Below are 16,475 nucleotides of genomic sequence, written 5' to 3' on the forward strand. Positions count from 1 at the left end.
GGTACCTGCATCCTTGTGCACTATGTTTCCCTTCAACCTTCGAGGTATGAGTTTTTCCTATCAGACAGAACATACTTCCACACTTTTCTCCTTTCATTAGGACCATGCAGCCACATGATATTTTCATAACTCCCTCTGCTGACGAAACCTTGTAGCCCTCGGAGTCTAACTGGCTCAAGGATATTAAATTTCTCCGGAACCTTGGGATGTATACAACATCACCCAAAGTGCGAACCACTCCATCAAACATCTTGATCTTCACCATTCCAACACCCATGACATGACGCCTTGTGCCATCACCCCAAGTCATAAATCCTTGGACTTCTTGGTACATATCAAAATATTCTCTCCTGTAGCAAAGATGATGAGAAGAACCAGTATCCAATATCTAATCATATTAAGAACAACTGTAATTACCTTTGGAGACTGTGAAAAATTCCCTAAAATCATTTGAAACCTGTGCTATACCAACCAAGGAGCAATCTGAGCCCTTGTCATCCTTCCCTTTCAACAACGGACAATCCGACCTTATGTGTCCCCACTCCTTGCACTTGTAGCATTGCTTGCCCTTTCCCATGCCCCTGGATTTAGACATGCTATGTCCACTAGATCCCCTGGCAGTTGACCTTTCCCTTTGATTCTGATCATGAGCAACAAAGACGGAACCTTGGGAATCATCGGCTTTCCTCCGCTTCTCGTGAGTTAAGAGAGTCGATTCCACCTCCTCTATCTTTAATGTATCCTTACCATACAAGATTGTAGTGATGATATTCTCATACGAATCGGGAAGCGAGGTAAGCAGTAGAAGGGCTTGATCTTCTTCCTTAATCTTTACATCAACTCTTGCTAGTTGATTTATCAATACTTTGAACACATTCATGTGCTCCATGAGACTCGTACCTTCTCCCATCTTGAGCTTGTAGAGATCCCGCTTTAGATTCAACTTCGTCTGCAAGCCTTTCCCAAGATAAAGCTTCTCCATTTTCTCCCAAAGCTCAGGTGCCGAATCTACATCATTAACATTATTGATAATATTGTTAGCAATATAAAGCCTAATAGTGCTGACACACGTAGACTCCAACTCGTCCCAATCTTCATCTAACATCTTCTCTGGCTTCACATCCTTTCCCTTCAAAGGTTTTGTAATAAGACCTTGTTGAACTAGGATGTCCTTCACCCTTCTTTGCCATAGAGTGAACTTTCCCTTTCCATCAAACTGCTCCACCATGAAATACGAGATGCTAGAACTTGCCATGACAAACATTCCACGACCGATAAGCTGAAGCTTTGATACCACTTGTTAGAGAATTTAATCCCTCCGCCACGCAAGTACTAGAAATAGAGATAGAAAGAAGAAATAACTGAGCCAAGAAGACAACAAGATTTAACGAGGTTAAGTCAATATCCTTGCCTACATCCTCGAGTCACTATAGGGGTAGGAGTGAAATCTTTTGATCCTAAAATAATTAAAAAGAAAAAAAAAGTACAAGATTACACCGCTCAAGTTTATGCCCAACCCAAGCCCTTGTATCACATAGGATACCCCTTGTACACCATCTCTCAACCTAGAAGATCACTCTACTCCAAGAGCTATTGACACTCTTGAACACAACTCACTTTGCTTCTATTCACGAAGACCCTTAGAGTTGCTCTTTACCCCTCCTTTCTTGCCTCCACACAAGCTTCATCTATTTATACCATTGATAGAAATCTCTAGACTCACTTCATCAATGCTCATACATGAATCAACCACCCATCTCCCACATTAACTCTCTAGGAAGACTAAAAAGGTCAAAACATGAATTTAACTATGCATTTCTTCCCGATGCATCAACTTGACCATGCATTTATACCCAATGCATGCACTTGGCCATGCACCAATTTTCCATGTATAAGTTGTCACCTTGAATGCACAAATAATTTATACCATGCATTCATGCCATGAAAAATATCTCCACCAAGGAGGGATAGGCACCAAACCCAACAGGAAGCGCACTCTTAGTCCTACCCAACAAGTAACCGGCCCAGCAAAGATGATGGGCGGAGAGGTGACCGGAGCTGTTGCTTGTTAGTACTTTTGTTTGTAGGCTTATTTCCTTTTCCTATTTGGTTGTAATCTCTTGGCCTGTTAAGCTTTGCTGGGGCCTTTGGGCTTGTCCCCTAATGAAGTATTTCATTAACCCAAAAAAAAAAAAAAAAGTAACAAGCGGCTGTTCAAGTAAATCCTGAATATGTGTCTGGCCCAAACTCTAGGTTACTTGACCTAGTTGTAATAGGATTTTGAATTAGAAATATTCTCGGAGATATTCATAGATTTCTGATTAATTGTACGATTATCTTTCCTTGTACAATTCTAATTCTATGTCTTGTAATCCTCTATATAAAGAGGCCTCTATTATCAATGAAAGCATGACTCAATTCTCTCCCAATTTCAATTTTCCTTAAACACGTTATCAACACGAAACCCTAATCCTGAAACCCTAAATTCGTAATCTTCAAACCCTAGCCACCACCGCCGCATATATTGAAGCCCTCAATCCCAGGATTCCAGAACCGGTGGCGGAACCATTGGAACCGGTGTGAAAACCACCGAACTGGCCACCGAAAGTATCGAACCAGCCTTCCGAGAAGATAAAAGTGGATCCCTGTCCGGTTCACAGTCTTTCAGACCGTCTTTCATCATCAAACTTGGTCATCATCTCCAGCCTGACCCCAAAATCCGGGAACCGAAAAAATTATGGCCAAAACTGGCCGGATCGGCTTGCACAAATGCCGGACCTCCTTGAACCACCAGAACCTGCTACCCCTTGTTCCAGCCTGCCCAACCCAAGAGAGAGGCAGCCCACATCTTCAGTCAAAAGAAGAAAAGAAGCCCACGTGCTGAGAGAAGAAAGAGAAGAAAAAAGGAAAGGATAGGCGGGCCCAGAAGAGAAGAAAAAAAAAGGGAGCCAACCCCACGTGCGGCAGAAGGAGAAGAAAAAGAAAAGAAAAAAAAGGAAGGAGGCCCTGGCCCACGTGGAGGAGAAGAGAAAACAAAGGTCAAAGAAATGTCAAAGTCAAAGAGAAAAAAAAAGGGTAATTTTTATTAAACGTTTATGCTTTCCATAATTTTAAATTCTTTTCTTTTTCTCGGGAACTTGCAAACTCACTTCTTCTACCTCCCTTTCTTCAACATAGGGGAGACCTAATTAAGCCCAACTGTGGGGGTTCGTGCTCACTCCAAGCTTAGAGCTTGTTGAGATCTCCAAACTTAGAGTTTGTAGAGAATTTATGATCGACTACTTACGTCATTGTTTCGATCTAATCCAATACCTCTTGGAATTGAATTTCTTGGAAGCGATTACGCTCAGAAATTCTTAATTTCTTGGGAGTGATTACGCTCAGAAATTTTATATGTTTTCGTGGTAACTTTTTCTGCTCTGAAACTAACCCTTTTTCTTGTTCTCTTTCAGGATAAGTAACCTGAACAAATTGGACTTTGCTCCATTTGGAACAACTGGCTCTGGATATCACAGGTGGGTTAGTGATGTTCGCCAGCATCTCAAGGCCGATGGAATCTTGGATACGATTCTCGAGCCTAGCCAGGACGTGCTAACTGTAGAACAAGCTCAAGCGTTGGAAGCAAATAGAGCAGCCTTAGAGGCAAATAAGGTGAAAGCCATCATCCTAATGACTCGTCATATGGATGATTCGCTCCAGTACGAGTGTATGAATGAAGAAGACTCCAGAAGGCTGTGGGCCTCACTCGAAGAAAGATTTGGCAACGTCCGTGACTCCCTGCTTCCTGACCTAGAAGTGAGATGGCATATCCTCCGCTTCTGTGATTTCAAGTCAGTTCTTCATTATAACTTGGAAGCACTTCACATTAAATCCTTAATGGAATTCTGTGGTAAAGATATCACAAATGTTATGTTGATTGAGAAGACTCTCTCTACCTTCCCCGTCTCTGCATTGATGGTTGCTAAGAACTATTGAATCAATATTATTGCAGGACGGATCACAAGGTTCCCTGAGCTTGTTGGAGCTATGAATGTTGCTGAAAAGTATGACAACATCCTTGTGAAGAACTATAATTCGAGATCCGTGGAAACAGAGCATATTCTGGAATCCAATTATAGTCGCGCCCCAAAGAGAGGGCGCCAAGAGCGAAACCCTAATCTTAGGAATACATTTGGACGTTCTGGTCCATATAATCGCTCTACTTGGGAAGGTAATCGCCAAAATAGGCGAACACGGAACCGAAGAGGTAAACGTGGAAAGAGAGAGGGAGGCAACCCCTCTGGCCATGTTGGTGGCGCCACCAACACTAAGAGCCATCTAAATGACACTTTCAAAGTGCCTCAATCAATGGAGTCTGAGCAAAGAGATGTATGTTCTCGATGTGGAGTATCCGGTCATTGGGCACACATTTGTAGAACTCGTGAAGAAATTGTCACTGCCTACAAAGCATATTGTGAAGCAAGAGAAGCTCACTATGTGGAACAAGAAGATCAAGAAGATGATCTAGAGTGAATGGTTGAAGACTACAAATCTGGCTGGGATCAATAGATCGCCAATTCTGTTTAAGTCATTATTTTTCCAAGAGATGTAATAGGCAATTGCCATATACTTTGTAGTAAATGTCATTGGTTTAGTTTTTCTTCACATAGGCTCATCCAAAATGAGTATGATGTCTAGGAAGGTTTTGAGATAAGTGGTACTTAAGCGAGCTTTGCTCCACCGACATCTCTCTACTCACCTGGTCATATTTATTTTGGAGTTACCGAAAGAAGTCAAACGACTACTTTTGTTTTTCATTAGCTAGCATTCGGATTAGATTCTCCTAATGGTTAAGAGACAATGATGTACTTCATTGGCTTATGAATAAAATTTCGAGTTCTTTTCATTATGACTCAATTTTGATTCTGAACATATTACTTTGTAACTACGATGGCTGGGTCATCAGTATTAATTCAAGGACATGGAATTGCCCAAGTTCCCAAATGACACATTGATTACTGTTACAGAAACTCTCTACGCTTATAGGGAAAATTGCACCTATGAATAGTCAACGGATTCCATGCGAAAACGCATGTAGAGAACAAAAATGAGTTCCTTTGCAATATCTCTAACAATTGAGAACAAGGGCGCATCTTAGAGAAGTTTATGTGTTTCTCTAGTGGACTCTATGCCACTATTCGAGCTATTAAATCCAATAAAGTTATGAGAGAAGATCTCTTGGATTTAGACACATATTGGCTTTGTCATAGGGATGGCAAAAATCCCCAGCGGGGAGGAGCTTCATTGGATACCCACTCCTAATGGGGGGAGAATTCGGGGATAAATGGGGAATGAGGATAGGGATCCCCAATCCCCGCTATCTAAGATTGGGGATGGGGCGGGGATGGTATTGTGATCTCCATCCCCAAACCCGCCCCAATAATATATACATATATTTAACTTATATATAAATCACAAATATATTGTTTATAATATAAATTATAAATATATACATTTATTACTTTACTTTAATATCTACACTTTTATTTTAATGATGTTTTGACTTTTGCACTCACTGAATTATGATTTATGAATTTAATCATATTTTAAATTTATTTGTTGTAGATTTTGATTTTTAAAAAGGCAATATGAGAAAAAATTATTTTATTTATTAAATTCTTATTAGGGATTTGGGGCGGGTTTGGAGGCTTAGTCCCCAGTGGGGATGGGGACGGGGAATCCCCAATATATTTTTATTGGGGATTGGGGCGGGGATGGGGATAGAGAATGACTCCGGGGATGGGGATGGTATTGTGATCCCCATCTCCAACCCGCCCCATTGCCATCCCTACTTTGTCATGACATGATAGATCATCCTAGTCATGATATGATGATCCGTCTACTAAAGACTTCAAACAGACATCATTTCTCTCGAGCGAAATGAAGCACGAATCAAAAGTTGATTGCTAGACTAAGTGTGACCGCCGCCGCTGCCTCTGGCACCGCCACCTCCCACCACCAGCCTAAGGCTGGCACAGTCCCTATCTATGAAGCCATGGATGGTATCCATCATGGTGATGGCTCCCTAGGTGATGCTGCAATCACCAACTTTGCTTCAAATAACGTTTCAAATGCTCAGGCCCAACCAAAATTCTCATTGGTTGCTTCTAAAGCCTCTCGCTTGTTTTACAAAGCCCGTTCTTGAGGGAAATTAAGACTGAGACAGTCCTGTGCAAAAGATATGAAAATACTCATTATGTTCTTACATAGAATCCATAGGGATTCTGTGGACTAGTCCAACCAACTTGCGGACGATTAAATATCTCATGATGTTGGTTGACAAGCAAACACGCTGGACATGTGTTGTGCCATTGTCTACTTATAAATGCTGCTTATACTACACTCCTAGCACATACCATATAACAACGGGCTCACGCCCCGGATCATCCTATTTAGTCAATTGGACTTGACAATGCTAGAGAGTTTACATCGAAGACTTTCGATGGTTATTGCAATGAGACTGATGTTGGACATCATATTCTCATGTACATACCCAAATGGTCTCGCGGAAAGGACTACGATGGTCATCAGGATATTGGTAATTAATGCGCACCAACCTCCTTATAACCGCTTGGGGTGATGCAATATCTGCCACTCAATGTATCTCTGCGTTACAGCTAGTGACTGGGTACAAGTATTTTGTACTTATGAACATTTGAGTGAGCCATTTATGTGCCAATTTCGCCGCCACAGTGCACTATGATAGGTCCTTACAAACGAATAGGCAACTACATTGGATTTGAGATTCCAACAATCGTCTACTACTTATTGCCCTTGCTAGGCGATCTCCTTACCGCTACATTTATGGATGTCACTTTGATGAGACAGTCTTCCTGTCGTTAGGGGGAGATAAGAACACGGATGTTCAGCAGGAGCGACAGGAATTGTCGTGGCCTGTCCCCACCATGTCTCATCTCGATCCCTGTTAAAGTGACGATATCACACATCTGCTGCAAATATTCCTGCAAGGAAGGACGTTCCTACGAGAGGACGTAGCGCCACCCTACACGGAGGTAGGCATTGCGCCAACGCCAAAGAGAGTGGCACTCTGGCGTTATAGGTCATGGCCCCAGCTAGGATGCGTGGGAGATCCGTGGGTTCGAATGATACTTTGGCACATTCCAATCCTTTGTTCATCAAGACTCAAAATCCGTCTCATGAGAATCTTCTGGATTATGGTTATCGTTAGGGGACGCCTCAAAATCAGAACCTATTCCTAAGAATATAGAGCTCTATGAAAATTTCAATAGTGTACATGAGACGTGGGATAGAAACTTCATCATAATTGATGATGTAATCACACTTTTCATTGCTCATGAGTTTGTTGAGTCCGATGGTATCGAACCACGCTCCGTTGATGAATGAATGCCAACGTAGAGAAATTTGGCCAAAATAGAAAGATGCGATCCAGGTTAAGTTGGATTCTCTAACGAAGAGGAAAGTTTTTGAGCTAGTGATGTCAACACCTCCTAACATAAAACCTATTGACTAATGGGTCTTCGTTAGAAAGCGTGATGAGAAAAAGAGATGGCAATCTAGCCTTATGGCGCAAGGCTTCTCACAAAACACCCTGAAATCGACTACGATGAGACATATTCTCTCGTAATGGATGTCATTGCACTCCACTACCCTACCCTGTCAGTTTGGTAGTTTCCGAATAACTAAACATGCAGCTTACAAATGTGGTTACTACGTATCTATATGGGGATCTAGATACGGAATATACATGAAGGTTCATGGTGAACTTCATTTACCCAAGTCAAGTGGCTCTAGACCACGGAGCGTGTTTTACAAAGAGGTTGAAACGCTCACTAAAGTGACTACTTTATTGGGAAGGGATATGCCCACGCGTTTTCATAACAAGTTTCGGGTTCTATGCGGTTTATGTTGGACATGATCTTCATTGGAAGCCCTTAAAGAGTAAAAGGAAATTGCTGAACAATTGAAATTTGATTTTGAGAGAACACGATTATGTCTCGGTTTGGAACTTGAGCATCGTGTTGATAGATGCTTAAGCATTTTGACAAGGTCAAGCCTTCAAGCACCCCCATGATCGTCCGTAGTCTTGATCCTGAAAAGGATCATCTTCGTCCGAAGGATAATGACAAAGATGTGCTAGAGGCAAAAGTGCCTTACTTAAGTACAATAGGCGCATTATTGTACTTAGCTCAATGCACAAGACCGAACATCTCATATGTTGTGAACTTGTTAGCTAGATATAGCTTTGCGCCAACGCGACGCCATTGGATTGGTGTAAAAGATATCCTTCGGTACTTGAGATGTACGATTGATATGAGCTTGCTCTATCCTTACAGAGAGACGATGGATTCGGACCCATCACACACCAGGAACGCCGCCAACATTGGCCCGCGTCCTCTATCCCCATCCCAAAACAACATGTGTTTTGGAAGGTTTTGCTGATATTGGGTATCTCTCTGACCCACACAAAGGTCATTCCCAAACTGGTTAAGTGTTCACCATAGGTAAAGATCGTGATATCTTGGAGGTCTACAGAATAGACCATAGTCTCTATATCTTCGAACAATGCAGAGATTATTGCTCTTCACGAAGTGGTTAGTGAATGTATATGGATTGGATCCATAATTACGCATGTTCGAACAATTGTGGTTTGAAGTCTACCACATATGAGCCTACGAGCATTTAGGATAATGCTGCTTGTTTTGAACAAATGAAGCAAGACTACATCAAAAGCGATAACACCAAGCATAATCAGCAACAACAGACTTTTTTCAAGATCAAAGTGAACTAGGTTCAATATGAGGACAGTGTGACAGGCTTGCTCATTAAGACATTGCCTAAATTCCACTTTTGAAAAACATGTTGGTAACATCGTTTGAGGAAGTTATCCGAACTCCCATGACCGTAGTCATCAGGGGGAAATGCAGACATCAGGGGGGAGATGTCTACATGTATGGTCTCGAAAGGTGAAGGGTGTGTTGTGCTCTTTTTCCCCTTCGACCGAGGTTATTTTTGTCCCACAGGGTTTTTGTTACTCGGCAAGGTTTTTAATGAGGCAACGAGAGGAGCACCACGTTTAGGCGACAGTAAATCCAGAATATGTGTCTGGCCCAAACTCTAGGTTACTTGACATAGTTGTAATAGGGTTTTGAATTAGAGATATTCTCGGAAATATTCATAGATTCCCGATTAATTGTACGATTATCTTTCATTGTACAACTTTAATTCTATGTCTTGTAATCCTCTATATAAAGAGACCCCTATTATTAATGAAAGCATGACTCAATTCTATCCCAATTTCAATTTTCCTTAAACAGCGGCTTATTTGTTTTCCTTAAACAACGACTTATTTATTGAATTTGAGATGTCAATTTAAAATTGATAAAAGAAAAGAATTTAAATTGGTGTTTTCTGGCATTGAATTTGAGATGTTAATTTAAAATTGATAAAAGAAAAGAATTTAAATTGGTGTTTACTGACATATGTGCCAGAAGGTCAATCACAAATGAGGATTCAAATTTACTCACCACTTTTATTTTTTAGTAATATCACCATCCTATTAAAACTTGTCACCATAAATCCATTACGAATGCCCAAGTCTTCTTCTATAACTTTTTGGTCGGTCCCAATGGAAAGACAGTTGGCCCGCGTGGATCAATTAAGCGCTTGCAGGAAGGGACGACCATCAAGTCAAATCACTCCTCTCAGTTCGCTTAACGTATACCCGGGTTCGTTCAGGTTCGCCTTCAACTAATATTAGTTTCTTTATCTCATGATTTCTTTAAATTGCGCATGAAATGGTTCTGTATCTTCCCCTTTCTTTTTCATTTTGTCTCTTCTTCTGAGTCATCTTTTTGTTGCTGATGATATTCTTTCGCTAGTTTGACTTGGATTTGAAAATTTTGGGAAAGCTGAAGGGAAATAGAGTTTGAAATTTGAATTGGGGCTGCGAGAAGAATTCCCTTCAATTCAGTAAGGGACTAGAACGCAAGAGCCAAAGCTTAAGTGTAACAGGTAAATTTTTGATACTTCTGCACAGTATGTATAGTATATAGAGATTCACAGATTAGATCGATCAAACAGGATGATGAGCAATCGGAAATCTATAGTTATGCTTCTTCTTTTTTCTGTTAATATTGTTTTGCACTAAAATGGTTTAAAATACTTAGCAAATTGCTTATTTGAATTGATTGGACTTATGTTCAGGAAATTGCTTCGGAAATTAATGACATGCTTTAGATTCCTTGACACCATCGCCTGTAAGGTTGTAGAAGAGAGAACTGGTCTCTAATGGCATCAAGTAACCACGGGGAGAGTTCATCTGTTGCTTCAGATCCTGAATGGAGATATGATGTGTTTTTGAGTTTCAGGGGTGAAACGCGCCTGGGCTTTACTGCCCATTTACATGAAAAATTGCTTGATCAAGGAATTTCAAAAGTTTTCTTGGATGAAGAAGAGCTTCAAATAGGGAAACCGATTTCTGACCTCTTCTCAGCAATTGAACAATCAAGGCTTGCCATCCTTGTGATTTCTCCGTATTATGCTTCTTCGACGTGGTGCCTGAGAGAGCTTTCAAAGATTCTAGAGTGCATGGAAGCGAGGGGTGGAGTTCTACCAATTTTCTATTCTGTGGAGCCCTCAGATGTTGGAAAACAATTGGGAACTTTTAAACAAGCATTCGCTGAACTTGAAGAAAGATTTCTGGATGACAATGAGAAGGTGGTACAATGGAGAGCTGCTTTAAGGAAAGTGACGGAGATCAAAGGGTGGACTTCAAAGGATAGGTTAGCATTTCTTCTTTCTTTCCCTCAGTTCATAAGTCTTCATAAATGAGCACTTGGCCTGTATTTCTTACCTCTAAGGTCGCAATTTATCAGAACTTTGTACGTACCTTTACCTAGGACAGAAGTGACTTCTATAATTTCATTGATTGTCTTGAGTTACAAATAGAGTTTTCCAATAATCCAATTTTATTTACCTAGAACTTGCTACATGAAAGACTAGAATTATAGTTCTCAATGAGGAGAATTTAAAGCAAGAAACATAGGGTGGTTTGCGATTCTTATTAAAGAGAAACAGAGACCACTTGACTGCGAGTGGCAAAAAAGAAAAAGGAAAAAACAGATGGGCATGTTTAGTTGTTTTATCCGTTTCTCTGTTTATGACTCATGTTAGTTCATGCCTTGGAGTTATTTTGTTTTCTTCTTGTAGATCTGAACCGGAGCTCATCAAAGAAATTGTTGAAGAGGTACGAGACAAAATACGTCCTGTATTGTTGGAGCCTGCAGAAAAGCTAGTTGGAATTGATTCAAGATTAGATCAACTTGATTCCCTTTTGGATACAGGGTCAAACAATGTTTGCCTTATAGGGATATGCGGGTTGGGGGGGATAGGCAAGACAACCCTTGCTGAAAGAGCCTATGGGAGGATCTGTACTGAATTTGAAGCTAGTAGCTTTCTTGAGAGAGTTAGAGTTGATAATCTAGCCAATCTAAAAAGAAAACTTTGCATGAACCTCATGAATAGAGATATAAGAGACTGGAATATGCATGAAGAAGAGAGATTGAGACATTTCTTACTTCGGACAAAGGTTCTTCTCATTCTCGATGACGTGGACCATATAAATCAGTTAAGAAAGTTATGTGGCGATCCAAAGTGGTTTCATCCTGGGAGTAGAATCATCATTACCACTAGAGATGAACGCTTGCTAATTGCATGTGGTATAGAAAGGATATATAAGATGCAGGGCTTAAATGATGATGACGCTCTTCGACTTTTTAGCTGGGAAGCTTTTGGAAGAGATTTTCCGCATGGTGATTATATGCCTCTGTCTAAACGTTTTGTCAATTATGCCAATGGTCTTCCTTTAGCTCTGAAAGTCTTGGGATCACTTTTGCATGGAAGTGATCAAGAGTCATGGCACGGGGAATTGAGGAAACTGAATGGAAGTTTCAATGGTGAAATTATGGACATACTTAAAATAAGTTATGAGGGATTAAATCAGCAGCAGAAAAGTATTTTCCTTGATATTGCATGTTTCTTTAGAGGAATGTATAAAGATAGGGTACTTCAAATACTTGCCAATTGTTTTGATCTAGGAATTGACATAGATATCCTTATCAAAAGGTCTCTTATATCAATTTCAGATAACATGGTTTGTATGCATGATTTATTACAAAAAATGGGTCAATCTATTGTTCGTCAACAATCTCAAGACCCCGGTGGACGTAGCAGATTGTGGCTTTACAAGGACATCATCCATGTTTTGAGGAACAATACGGTAAGTATAGTTGGATTTAGCAATCAAAAAGCATCAAATAAACTTTTTATTTATACTAATCTTCTTGCCCTTATAATGTGTCAGCCAGGTATGCTTTATAATATTGTGCAACTGACTTGTTCTTTATCCTTGGTTATTAGGGAACAGCAGCAATTTCAGGCATTGTCCAAGAGTTGCCTGAATCAAAATGGGAAGTTTGCCACCCTGAAGCATTTTCTAACATGCTTAATCTTAAATTGCTCAAACTGCATAATGTGCACCCTTCCAAAGACCTGAGATGTGTTCCTAAATCATTGCGATTTTTCGAATGGAGGGGTTATTCTTTAACAAATCTCCCCCCAGATTTCGAGCCGGATGAGCTTGTGGAACTTAGCGTGTGTCATAGCAGCATTAAACAGCTTTGGAATGGAATAAAGGTACAAGGTTTACTAGTACAACATTTTGTTATATTAGAATGGTTTTGCTGAATGCCTGAATCTAATCATTCTACATTTGCTGTAACTTCCACAGAATTTTGACATGTTGAGAGTGATGAACCTTAGTCATTCAAAAGATTTGACAAGAACCCCAGATTTCATAAAGATCCAAAATCTTGAAAGATTAGATCTTGAGGGATGCGAGAGTCTAGAGGAGCTTCACCCATCCATAGGAGTTCTGAAAAAGCTCAAGTTCTTGAATCTTAAAGACTGCAAGAGTCTTGTGAGCCTTCCAGATAAGTTTGAAATTGCAATACTTGAGATTCTTATTCTTTCTGGTTGCTCAAAGGTTAGAAAGATTCCTGAATTCGATGGTTGTATGGATCTAGTATTGGAACTTTCTTTAGATGGGACTGCTATTGAAAGTATACCTTCATCAATAGAACATCTGAGTAGCCTTTCATCACTGAATTTAAGAGATTGCATCAATCTAAAGAGTCTTCCAAGTACCATTGGCAGTTTGAAGGTCCTTAAAAGTCTGGATGTTTCTGGATGCTCAAAGCTAGCTGAATTTCCACAGAGCCTTGGCAAATTAGAGCTTTTGGAGAAGATTGATGTAAGCAGAACTGCTATAAGAGAATGGTCATTGTCCATTGTCCTTCCAAAAAATCTAAAATCATTACTTTTTTGTGGAAAGAAATTGTCATCACAGCAACCATGGTATATGTCCCTCTATTATCGATTATTTCCAATGTCCCTCTATTATCGATTATTTCCAATGAAGAATTCAATCTTGCCTCCTCTATCAGGGCTGAGTTCTTTGAGGGAATTAGATTTGAGTAACAGAAATCTCTGGGATGGAGCACTCCCCAGTGATATTGGCTGTTTGTCCTCTTTGTTATCGCTGAACTTAAGCGGAAACAATTTCATTAGCCTTCCTGGAAGCATTAGCCAGCTTCCTAAGCTTGAGAATTTGTACTTGAGTCGTTGCAGCAAGCTTCAACAACTTCCAGTTCTCTCATCAGATAAAAATTTAGAACTAACAGCCGATGGTTGCAGTTCATTGAAAGAGATGCAATACCCATTGAATTTGGCCGGGTTGAATTGCTCATGTTTCAATTTCATCAACTGCTTTGGAATGGTCATACAAAGCAACGATGTTATCACATTTACCATGCTCCAAAGATACCTAACGGTGCCAGGTGATAGATTTGAAATTGTAATTCCTGGAAGTCAAATTCCTTGGTTGTTCAGTCATCAAAGAGTGGGTTCTTCAGTAAGTGTAGACCTAACTCCAGATTGGAATGATAGTAAGTGGATGGGATATGCTTTGTGTGCTGTTTTTGAAGTTTTCGGCAGTGGATGGGAGCTCTCCTGTGTTTTAGAAGTAAATGGAAAAGAAGAGTACCCTGCGCCTCTATTATCAACTGATGTCCAGCCTGTTTCAGATCATCTTTGGCTATTCTATGTGTCTCGTGATATAAGCTTTGGTACAGAGTGGCAAAACAGTTGCAATCAACTAGTGTTTTCATTCAGAAATTCAGGGCCTAGCATGGTAAAAAAGTGTGGTGTTCGCTTGGTGTATGAGCAAGATGTGGAAGAATACAAGAGACTAGTGACCCATTCCAGCTGAAACACCTCTTTACGGGGATATGGATGATATGCAGGAGGTGAATATGAAGAGACGCCCACTCCAGCAGCAACATTTCTCTTTACGAGGATACACATAATATGGAAAGAGGTTAGGAACAAATTCTAAGATGATTCCAACATTTTCACAGCCAGATGCCGCAACAACATTTTCCCCTGTGGAGGTACGATGAAGATAATGATTCATATGAGTTTTTCTCATATTACTTAGAGCAACTCCAACAGATTCCCTATATTTTGATTTTTCTCTACTTTAGGGAAAAATGAGCATCTTTTGCTCCAACAGATTCCCTATAACTATCTCTATTTCAGGGAAAGTGAGGAGAGAGAAAACCAAATTCCCTATATTTACAGCAAACTCCAAAATTTTAAAGAAGAATATAGAGATTTTATAGATTACTGTAAACTAGGGAATCTGTTGGAGTTGGAGAAGAACAATAGGCTAAAGGTTTAACTTTTGCTTCTCTATAATACAAAAATTATAGGGAAGCTGTTGGAGTTGCTCTTACAGATTGGCTACTATATCCGTAATTTGTATTTATTAGTAACTTAGTTTAATTAGTTTGAGTTATTTAGTTTGTTATTGTGTTCTTATAAGTGTTTCTCTTAAATAAATAACTGTTAAAAATACGGGAGCAATTTATCTATTTTCATATACTAAATTGAGTTCTCGTTTTAGCATTAGTAGTTTTCCATTTTAATTAAATGAATAAGTGCAATACATCTTCTCATTGTTCCAATAGCATGTGTAGCTTACATGCACGTTTTGAATTGATGGAATGTTTTCTCGTTACATTAATTGTCTTGTCTGCCATCAATTGTTGAATTCACTTTATGTTTGTTTGATTCATGTAGGTACGTACGTGCATGCAATTGATACGAAGAATTTCATGAGAAAAGCTGGCATGAAATTAGGAATTAACTTTTCAATCCTTGAAGCATTGTACGTAACTTGTTTCTCTTGCACATTAAAATTTAATGAGAGGAGTAAAATATGTAGTCAATAAAGCAATTGATAAAGAGAAAAGCTATATATGGAAGCATTTATGATTAGAGACATTTGCCATCAGACTTGACAATTTAGCCAATTTCGGAGAACAAGTTGCAATGAAGATCAAGGTTGTACTATATAAAGAGCTTTCTTGAAGAGAATAAGAGAGAGAGAGAGAGAGAGAGAGAGAGAGGAGAAACAGAGACATTGTTGATCTTTGTTTTCATTCTTTAGCTACTCTTTGTATGATGTATTGTTTTAAGCATGTATTCAATTTGTACTCTGTATTGTTAATTTCCTTAAGTAATGTTAAGGAGGAAACCACACTTATCAAATAAGTTCCATTTAATTATCTATCGATTCTGATAGTTATATTTTTCATGTCTATGACTCTTGCTTTAAAATGCATTAATAATATATTTGTTCCTTTCACCTCTAGTCTCATGCATTTTTTGTAGTTTAGAAGTCACTTTTTCTCATAGACTAAAAAATCGATAATTTCGCCGAAAAAATTTTCGTTTTTTTTAGGCTACGATATTTTAGATGACTTCCCTCAATATTTCGTGTGATATTTTCGAAAATATGCGATATATCTGAAATTTTAGGGAATATTCTCGAATATTCCTCAAACAAAATATGAGGAAAACCTTGACAGAGACGGGATTCGAACCTGTCTCCTTCAGTATGAAGTTAAAAAGCACCCCAGCCAACTCGACTGGGATTCAATTTAGTACTTCTATGCTTTTTTTTTTATTAATAGTCATTTTAATAGAATAAATTACTAATTTCTTTAGACAATTAATTTAAACCTCTAACTTCTAAGATATAGTTTTAGGCCTTCAGCAATTATAGATTTTTATTTTTTTTACTCTAACATTCCTAAATACTTTTGCCATGTTGAGAAATATTAATTCATTTGTATTTATTGATTGAATAGCTTTACAACTTTATAAAATTTCTAATTAGAATTATATATTTTAAAAGTACTAAATATTATACGGGCAACTTCAAACATTTATTCTAAATTACTATAATTCACTATGAAATGAAGCTTGGTCACCGTTTGTTTTTTTTCTTCTTCCCAATATAATAGATAATTGATCAAATAAGTAGTTCACAA

General features: G+C 39.1%; 1 protein-coding gene across 2 annotated transcripts; it reads left to right on the forward strand.

Moving 5' to 3' along the window:
• Positions 1 to 9,617: 9,617 nt before the first annotated feature.
• LOC112169201 (TMV resistance protein N) lies at positions 9,618 to 15,732 on the forward strand. Of its 2 annotated transcripts, none has more exons than XM_024306190.2 (7): positions 9,618 to 9,756; positions 9,900 to 10,032; positions 10,225 to 10,802; positions 11,230 to 12,298; positions 12,439 to 12,714; positions 12,809 to 14,528; positions 15,220 to 15,732. In XM_024306190.2, the coding sequence occupies exons 3-6, from the start codon at positions 10,309 to 10,311 to the stop codon at positions 14,345 to 14,347; spliced, it is 3,378 nt and encodes a 1,125-aa protein (XP_024161958.1). In that variant the 5' UTR covers positions 9,618 to 9,756; positions 9,900 to 10,032; positions 10,225 to 10,308; the 3' UTR covers positions 14,348 to 14,528; positions 15,220 to 15,732. The 2 variants fall into 2 exon arrangements, with proteins under 2 accessions (XP_024161958.1, XP_024161959.1); XM_024306191.2 differs by having other exon boundaries at positions 9,724 to 9,746.
• Positions 15,733 to 16,475: the final 743 nt, after the last annotated feature.

The sequence above is a fragment of the Rosa chinensis genome, chromosome 6 (assembly GCF_002994745.2).
Source record: "Rosa chinensis cultivar Old Blush chromosome 6, RchiOBHm-V2, whole genome shotgun sequence".
Taxonomy (NCBI): Eukaryota; Viridiplantae; Streptophyta; class Magnoliopsida; order Rosales; family Rosaceae; genus Rosa; species Rosa chinensis.

Coding starts and splice junctions, on each gene's coding strand:
- LOC112169201 (XM_024306190.2), top strand. CDS start 10,309: ATGGCATCAAGTAACCACGGGGAGAGTTCATCTGTTGCTTCAGATCCT. Junction 10,803..11,229: donor GGGTGGACTTCAAAGGATAG/GTTAGCATTTCT, acceptor TTCTTCTTGTAG/ATCTGAACCGGAGCTCATCA. Junction 12,299..12,438: donor ATGTTTTGAGGAACAATACG/GTAAGTATAGTT, acceptor CTTGGTTATTAG/GGAACAGCAGCAATTTCAGG.